General features: G+C 41.5%; 1 protein-coding gene across 1 annotated transcript in view; it reads right to left on the bottom strand.

Annotated features, from left to right (window-relative positions):
- The window catches only part of garnl3 (GTPase activating Rap/RanGAP domain like 3), an 82,823-nt gene that overhangs the window by 23,982 nt on the left and 48,841 nt on the right, over window positions 1-10,000 (bottom strand). The window contains 8 exon segments of the mRNA XM_030777969.1: window positions 615-690; window positions 1,172-1,198; window positions 1,747-1,810; window positions 2,099-2,163; window positions 2,453-2,530; window positions 2,532-2,572; window positions 5,812-5,911; window positions 7,463-7,537. Coding sequence (XP_030633829.1) covers window positions 615-690; window positions 1,172-1,198; window positions 1,747-1,810; window positions 2,099-2,163; window positions 2,453-2,530; window positions 2,532-2,572; window positions 5,812-5,911; window positions 7,463-7,537 — 526 coding nt within the window.

The following is a 10,000-nucleotide window of genomic DNA, read 5'->3' as shown; positions in this document are numbered from 1 at the left end:
CACACACAAACCCCCCCACACACAACCTCAAGACATTTACACCCAGCCCAGCATCATAGAACACTCATGTTATATAAACATCATTTAAAACTCTCATTATATAAACATCATATGAAACTCTCATTATATAAACATCATATAAAACTCTCATTATATAAACATCATTTAAAACTCTCATTATATAAACATCATTTAAAACTCTCATTATATAAACATCATAGAACACTCATGTTATGTAAACATCATTTAAAACTCTCATTATATAAACATCATATAAAACTCTCATTATATAAACATCATAGAACACTCATGTTATGTAAACATCATTTAAAACTCTCATTATATAAACATCATATACAACTCTCATTATGTAAATATTATATAAGATTCTCATATTTTGCTCTACACATACATTGCATCAGTGCATTATCATCACTATCAGCAGTAGTTGTTCATTATTAGACATTTGTTGTACTACAGACTGGGTCTGTGTGATGTTTTCATGTACATTATCAATAATGCTTCCCTTGGTCATACATTTATTTCTGCTAATAAAAGGCATTATAGGTAAATGACTGTTCATTAAGGGCATTATGAGTAACTGACTGACTTACCATTGCTGAACATCTCATCATCTGTGAGCTGTCCGTCTTTGGCGTAAAGAACTCCAAATTTAAAATTTACGCTGCCCTGTAAGCACACACACGCACACACATACACACAAACAAACAAACAAACACACATGCACACACATACACACAAACAAACAAACAAACACACACACGCACACACATACACACAAACAAACAAACAAACACACACACACACCACAGAACTTCAGGTTTTACTTGGTGACAACATAAAGAAAAAAAAACAAGAAAATGCAAAAAACAATAAGCCTTCAAAGGCTTATACCACTCACAAATTAGACCTTGACATTAAAACAAACATTACATTTCAAAAATTATGTTTTTATATTCTAAACAAAAATTACATTTCACCATTTACGTTTTTATATTCTAAACAAAAATTACATTTTTTTATTCTAAAAAAAATTACATTTCACCGTTTTTGTTCCTAATTGAAAGACAAAAGTTTTACACTGACTGGAAAATAAGAATAAAATAAAAAGCAGATACATCTCATTTGAGAATGACTGAATGTATCTCACCTCCTGTTCTTCCAACACCAACAAGTCCTGTCAGAAACAAACAAATAAACAACAGCAAAACAAACCCCACATATATACATGCACAGATAGATACACAGATAGACAGATAGACAGACAGACAGATAGATACACAGATAGACAGATAGACAGACAGACAGACAGACAGACAGATAGATACACAGATAGATAGATAGATAGATAGATAGATAGATAGATAGATAGACAGATAGACAGATAGATAGATAGATAGATAGATAGACAGACAGATAGATAGATAGATAGATAGATAGATAGATAGATAGATAGATAGATAGATAGATAGATAGATAGACAGATAGTTAGATAGATTGACAGATGGATAGATAGATAGACAAATAGATAGACAGATATAAACACAGACTAAAGTTTTATTTCTGTATAACATAGACTAAATCTCTAAAGCATAAACAGAATCTAAATGGTACCCAACAGCGACATGCTGAGTTTTTTGGATTCAGACTTTTTGTATAGTCACATAAATGACCCTCTGTGTCTAAAATAATTCACAGATAAGACATGGTGACAGACACTCCAACCTTCTGGATCTCAGGGTTAAGGATCTCCCTGGGTCCCTTCTCAAAACGGTCTAGATTCATGGCACTATGGTGAGAGAGAGTGAGAAAAAAACCTCTTACACAAAATCATGTGTATCTGTGTGTGTTGTGTGTATTTTGAGGTAACAAAATGTATGATATTTATGTAGTAAATGAACAGACTGCCTCTGATCACGTTATGTTTTATAAAATTATCATGTAAGCATTACAGTAAAACGCATGGTAAATGAATAGTGTGTTTTGTCTGTAAATGGTAAATGAATGGTGTGTTTTCTCGTGTAGTCTCGTGTGTTAATGGTAAATGAATAAGGTATTTTGCTTATCCACCACTTGCCTTAATATGGATTTGACTGATAGTGTTTTAGTAGGACAGTAAGGAAGGCTGATCTTTAGTGTACCCTGCAGCACAAGAGAGAGAGAAAAGCACAGGATATGAATGGAATGGATGGAAGGCTCTGTGTGTCAAGTTTTGTGTTGTTCATATAAAATGTACAAAGACAATGTTATGTTTATACTGTATATAATGTTACAGCCAGCTGAAAGACCATGCACCCAGGACCCTGTGAGTGTGGCTGTATTCTCAGCCTGATGATGTTACTTTGTTCTGTGGTCAGGTGATTTGGAGCACAACTGTGATTGGCTAGAGCAGTAAAAGAATGATACTATGAGTCAGTGTATGCTGACTCACCGCCTTGCGCCAAAGAATAGCCCGGTACTGGGGAACCCTCTGAGTGTTCTGGTCTGAGAGAACCACAGACAAAAAAAAACGGGTTCTTCTCTGCATCTGTACCCACATAGTTCTGATGAACTGCAGGAAAAATAATTTTACATTACAAAATGCTGCAAAGGCAGACAGACAGACAGACAGACAAAAAAACTCCAACAGACAAGCAGAAAAGCAAATAGACAAAAAGGCAGAAAGACAGACAGGCAGAGAGACAGAGAGACAAACAGGCAGACAGACAGAGAGACAAACAGGCAGACAGACAAAAAAAACCAGCAGACAAGCAGAAAAAAACAGACAGACAGATAGACAAGCAAATAGACAAAATGTCAGAGAGACAGATAGATAGATAGATAGATAGATAGATAGATAGATAGATAGATAGATAGATAGATAGATAGATAGATAGATAGATAGATAGATAGATATGGAAACAGATATTTTTTTTCTACCCAAAGTTACTCGTTATTTTTCAGTAAAAAAACCATGATTGACATGTCTGTGCGTCAGCCATTATGTTTCTTTAAACTGATACATATCATTGTGGGGGGGGCACAGGATAAAAATGCCCATTCTGTCTGCAACACAGGACTATGATTTCACTAACCAGTCCTTTCATTTACAACAGACAACTTAAAAATAAAAATACAAAAAAAAAGAGATGAAAGGTACAGTATGAGGATGTGGAAATATATTTCATAATTAATTATATGACAATGTTAAATCAATCTGATGCTTTGAAGGCACAAAAATTGCATCGCCGATGAATATTAGGTTAGAGAATACAACAACTGCCCGATTTTATGTGACGTGTGGTATAACCCGCGCCCACTTCCAGTCTACTATCCCAGTACAGATACAGAGACAGATACAGATAATGACGTCTCTGTGCACCTCTAATAGATAGATAGATAGATAGATAGATAGATAATAATTTAAAGTTAATTTAAATAATTAAAAGTGTAATGTTGGGATAACAACAACCAAAACGCTGTTAAACCCATGAATCCAACATAATTTATTCATGTTACTACAGGTGTCACAGTTTGTAAATGTGAAAACTGCCCTCCCTAAGCAGACAACATTAACACCGTAAATGCTGTGGGTGGAGCATTATTATCTAGGTCAGACTGTACTGTGGGCGGGGCTTTATTATGTATGTCAGACTGTGCTGTGGGTGGAGCATTATTATCTAGGTCAGACTGTGCTGTGGGCGGAGCTTTATTATGTATGTCAGGCTGTGCTGTGGGCGGAGCTTCATTATCTATGTCAGACTGTGCTGTGGGTGGAGCATTATTATCTAGGTCAGACTGTGCTGTGGGCGGAGCTTTATTATGTATGTCAGACTGTGCTGTGGGCGGAGCTTTATTATCTAGGTCAGACTGTGCTGTGGGCGGAGCCTTATTATCTATGTCAGGCTGTGCTGTGGGCGGAGCTTTATTATCTATGTCAGACTGTGCTGTGGGCGGAGCTTCATTATCTATGTCAGGCTGTGCTGTGGGTGGAGCTTCATTATCTGTTTCAGAGTGTGCTGTGGGCAGAGTAAGTGTCAATGTTTATTTCCTAACTAAAATACAGAACAAGAAGCCAACCTGTAAAAATGTTTCATATAAAATATCCATATAATGTCCTGTACTGATGTAAGTGGCTGGTAAGTTCCCTTGCTTACTCCATACCAACCACTCCAGGGTGAAAAAGTGTGACAGTGAGACAGACCTGGGCCATAGGTTTAATTTACTGATCTGATGAATAGTTTGAAGCATCTTTACAAGTGAAAAGCTTTTCCACTAAATGCAGCAATGACATTATAATCAAACAATGGTGTCCAGGAAACCAAATATACAAAACCATTCTTTATTTTGTTTACGGGGTTTTTAAACCACTGTCTGTCTTCTGTTTACAGGTTTTTAAACCGCTCTGTCTTTATTATGTTTACGGGTTTTTAAACTGCTCTGTCTTTACTACGTTTACGAGTTTTTAAACCGCTCTGTCTTTATTACGTTTACGAGTTTTTAAACCGCTCTGTCTTTATTACGTTTACGAGTTTTTAAACCGCTCTGTCTTTATTACGTTTACGAGTTTTTAAACCGCTCTGTCTTTATTACGTTTACGAGTTTTTAAACTGCTCTGTCTTTATTATGTTTACGAGTTTTTAAACCGCTCTGTCTTTATTATGTTTACGGGGTTTTTAAACCGCTCTGTCTTTATTACGTTTACGAGTTTTTAAACTGCTCTGTCTTTATTATGTTTACGGGTTTTTAAACTGCTCTGTCTTTATTATGTTTACGGGTTTTTAAACTGCTCTGTCTTTATTACGTTTACGAGTTTTTAAACCACTCTGTCTTTATTATGTTTACGGGGTTTTTAAACCGCTCTGTCTGTATTATGATCTGTAAATATCCATAGTCATTACGCTGGAATTTAAAATAACCGACGGTCATTACGCTGGGATTTAAAATAACTGACGGTCATTACGCTGTATAAAGAATGATCCCCTCTGATCCAACTGCATAACTTTCTATTACATTAACTGAGGAGCCAGTGTAAAAATGGAGACAGTAACACTGGGTTTTTCTGACAGAGCGGCACTGAAATGGAAGTGACAGATCTACAGTGGTTTCTGCTCTGCTCTTGTCTATAATGCATCTATAACTGATCTGTAGTTGTTAACAGAAGAACTATACTGGATTAACGGGGGTCTACAGCGGATTAATTGCAGTCAATAATTGATCTATAATGGATCTTGTGGTGTACAGTTGTCGACAGTGAAAATAGCTGGTCTATGCCGGATCTAATGTGGACAGTAGTGGATCAACAATGGATCTTTAGTGGTCTATGGTTGATCTCCAGATGTAAACAGCACATCTCTGGTGATCTATACTAGACTACAGTGGATCTTTAGTGGTCTATGGTTGATCTCCATATGTAAACAGCACATCTCTGGTGATCTATACTGGACTACAGTGGATCTGTTGTGGTTGATAATGGACAATAGTGGATCAGTGGTGGGCTATACTGGACGATAGTTGGACTGTAGTGATTTATAGTGGTTGTCTATAGTGGATCAGTAGTGGTCATTTGTGGTCTATGGGGGATCTGCAGTGGTCTACAGTGGGCCAGAGAGGATCTAGGATGGGTAATAGCATATTTATACAGTGGTAAATTCTATACAGTTTACAGTTTACTACAGTGGTAAGAAGAGGTAACATGATGTTAAACTGTAAGCCCCACAAGGTTTGATGTAAGTGTGCTGTGTGTGTGAGCATGTGTGCATGTGGTTTTCATGCACATTGGAGTGTACAAAAACATGGGGGACGTCCAACCTTTTCCCAGGAAGTACTTGAAGAACCATCTGGTGTGGTACTCTGGGTTCTCCAGATGGACATCGGTTCTGCGCCAGGTTCCAGGCGTGTAGTCTGTAGGCTGAAAAATTCCCACGGAGAACAAATCTCACATCACACTGTGGAAGGATGTATTCCGTATGTGCTATTTTCTATCATGTAATAATCACAAACAGCTTTTCATACACATCGTACACTGTCATAGCTCTCATACACATCATACACGTCAAACCCTAACCCTAACCCTAGTTCTCATACACATCATACACTGTCATAGTTCTCATACACGGCAAACTCTAACCCTAACCCCTAACCCTAACCCTAACCCCTAACCCTAGTTCTCATACACATCGTACATGGCAAACCCTAACCCTAACCCCAACCCTAACCCTAGTTCTCATACACATCGTACACTGTCATAGTTCTCATACACATCGTACACGTCAAACCCTAACCCTAACCCCTAACCCTAGTTCTCATACACATCATACACTGTCATAGTTCTCATACACGGCAAACTCTAACCCTAACCCCTAACCCTAACCCTAACCCCTAACCCTAGTTCTCATACACATCGTACACGGCAAACCCTAACCCTAACCCTAACCCCAACCCTAACCCTAGTTCTCATACACATCGTACACTGTCATAGTTCTCATACACATCGTACACGGCAAACCCTAACCCTAACCCCTAACCCTAACCCTAGTTCTCATACACATCATACACTGTCATAGTTCTCATACACATCGTACACGGCAAACCCTAACCCTAACCCCTAACCCTAACCCTAGTTCTCATACACATCGTACACTGTCATAGTTCTCATACACATCGTACACGGTCAGATTTAGTCTTGCTAATTTAAAAAAAAAAAAAACCGATATAACTGGCAGGCAGTTAAGCAAAGAGTATTAATCCAAAGTATTTTACAAATGATTTTAGAAGCTATTTTACTATTTAAATAAAACTATTTGACCTTTCATACACCAAGGGGAATGAGTGGTTTGGATAGCAGCTCAGGGCAGTTAGACTAACGACACAGTGGCACACAGTCACTAACCACACATTACTCGGTCCATGATATAACAGGAGACATCTAAATCAATATGATTCCTTTCTTTCAGTGATCTCAGCAGCTAAGCCCTACAAAGCCAGTCTCTCCCTTACCCCCATTTACTGCGCTTGTCTAAACCTGCAGTTTTCATTCTAGACTACTAAGACCTCCCATCGCTATGGCAACAGCCTCCACTTATTCTGATTGACAGGCAAGGCTCAATCAGAGAGCCATGTATTTGGGGGAAAAAGACATCCCAGGTTGTCATAGTTACAGCTGGGGGCTTCTTGAGTTCAAGAGGAAAACACACACACACAGAGAGAGAGAGAGAGAGAGAGAGAGAGAGGGGGGGGGGGCAGCCATGCAGATACACACACAGAGCTTGAGAGTATGTGCATGCTTGTGTCTTGTGTGTGTGTGTGTGTGTGTGTGTGTGTGTGAGTGTGTGCCTGCGTGTCTATGTATGCCTGCATGTCTGTGTCTGTATGTGTGTGTGTACGTGTGTGTGTGTGTGTGTGTGTCTTTGTGTGTATGTGTGTGTGTGTGTGTGTGTGTGTGTGTCTTTGTGTGTTTCACCTCATCTGATGAGCCATTCTCCACTCTGAACCGCCCTGCTCTCTGGATGGCTCCATCTGCATCACTGGAAATCAGCTAGAAGACCAGAGGGGGAGGGATCATCAATATGTCAACATGAGACTAATGTGTGAGACAAGCATCATTAACACTCCACTACAAGTTTTAAAAAGAAGCTCTGTAAGCATGGCTACTGAAATAGAAACATGCAATACAAACACTGTTCAAACAGACTAAGCTCAGACATACAACCCTGTCTCCTGCCACCAACCCTGTCTCCAGCATCGCAAGGAGAATGTCCTTTCCTCAGAGCTGTATGAGGCAGAAGCCCAAACTGAAAGCCATTCCAATATGCATCCATGTTCCTGCAGTCAACTCACTGTATGCTTTCTCCTGACAAACAAAGCCCTACTCTCTTTAATTCCATTGGTATTTGACAAAGATCCCTTTGCCTCGTTATGTGCTGCTGGCAGTGTAGAAAGAGAGAATTATTCACAGAACTATGTCTGTAGGCTCATATGCCCCTTACAATTACAGTCACTGACCACCACAGTCACTAACCACCACAGTCACTAACCACCACAGTCACTGACCATCACAGTCACTGACCATCAGTCACTGACCCTCACAGTCACTGACCATCACAGTCACTAACCACCACAGTCACTAACCACCACAGTCACTGACCCTCACAGTCACTGACCATCACAGTCACTAACCACCACAGTCACTAACCACCAAAGTCACTGACCCTCACAGTCACTGACCATCAGTCACTGACCCTCACAGTCACTGACCATCAGTCACTGACCATCACAGTCACTGACCATCAGTCACTGACCCTCACAGTCACTGACCATCACAGTCACTAACCACCACAGTCACTGACCCTCACAGTCACTGACCATCACAGTCACTGACCACCACAGTCACTAACCACCAAAGTCACTGACCCTCACAGTCACTGACCATCAGTCACTGACCCTCACAGTCACTGACCATCAGTCACTGACCATCACAGTCACTGACCATCAGTCACTGACCACCACAGTCACTGACCCTCACAGTCACTGACCATCAGTCACTAACCACCACAGTCACTGACCATCAGTCACTGACCCTCACAGTCACTGACCCTCACAGTCACTGACCACCACAGTCACTGACCATCAGTCACTGACCCTCACAGTCACTGACCCTCACAGTCACTAACCACCACAGTCACTGACCCTCACAGTCACTGACCCTCACAGTCACTGACCACCACAGTCACTAACCATCACAGTCACTGACCCTCACAGTCACTGACCACCACAGTCACTGACCCTCACAGTCACTGACCATCACAGTCACTGACCATCAGTCACTGACCATCAGTCACTGACCCTCACAGTCACTGACCCTCACAGTCACTAACCACCACAGTCACTGACCATCACAGTCACTAACCACCACAGTCACTGACCCTCACAGTCACTGACCATCAGTCACTGACCCTCACAGTCACTGACCATCAGTCACTAACCACCACAGTCACTAACCACCACAGTCACTGACCACCACAGTCACTAACCACCACAGTCACTGACCCTCACAGTCACTGACCACCACAGTCACTGACCATCACAGTCACTGACCATCAGTCACTGACCACCACAGTCACTAACCACCACAGTCACTGACCACCACAGTCACTGACCATCACAGTCACTGACCCTCACAGTCACTGACCATCACAGTCACTAACCACCACAGTCACTGACCATCAGTCACTGACCATCAGTCACTGACCACCACAGTCACTGACCATCACAGTCACTGACCATCAGTCACTGACCCTCACAGTCACTGACCATCAGTCACTAACCACCACAGTCACTGACCCTCACAGTCACTGACCATCAGTCACTGACCATCAGTCACTGACCACCACAGTCACTAACCACCACAGTCACTGACCATCAGTCACTGACCCTCACAGTCACTGACCATCAGTCACTAACCACCACAGTCACTGACCCTCACAGTCACTGACCACCACAGTCACTAACCACCACAGTCACTAACCACCACAGTCACTGACCCTCACAGTCACTGACCATCACAGTCACTAACCACCACAGTCACTGACCACCACAGTCACTGACCACCACAGTCACTGACCCTCACAGTCACTGACCACCACAGTCACTAACCACCACAGTCACTGACCATCACAGTCACTGACCACCACAGTCACTGACCACCACAGTCACTAACCACCACAGTCACTGACCCTCACAGTCACTGACCATCACAGTCACTGACCCTCACAGTCACTGACCATCACAGTCACTAACCACCACAGTCACTGACCCTCACAGTCACTGACCACCACAGTCACTGACCACCACAGTCACTAACCACCACAGTCACTGACCACCACAGTCACTGACCATCACAGTCACTGACCCTCACAGTCACTGACCATCACAGTCACTAACCACCACAGTCACTGACCATCAGTCACTGACCCTCACAGTCACTGACCATCAGTCACTA

Source organism: Chanos chanos, chromosome 1 (assembly GCF_902362185.1).
Source record: "Chanos chanos chromosome 1, fChaCha1.1, whole genome shotgun sequence".
Taxonomy (NCBI): domain Eukaryota; kingdom Metazoa; phylum Chordata; class Actinopteri; order Gonorynchiformes; family Chanidae; genus Chanos; species Chanos chanos.
Note: the sequence above shows the minus strand (reverse complement) of the source record. Positions and strands in the feature narration are given on the sequence as shown.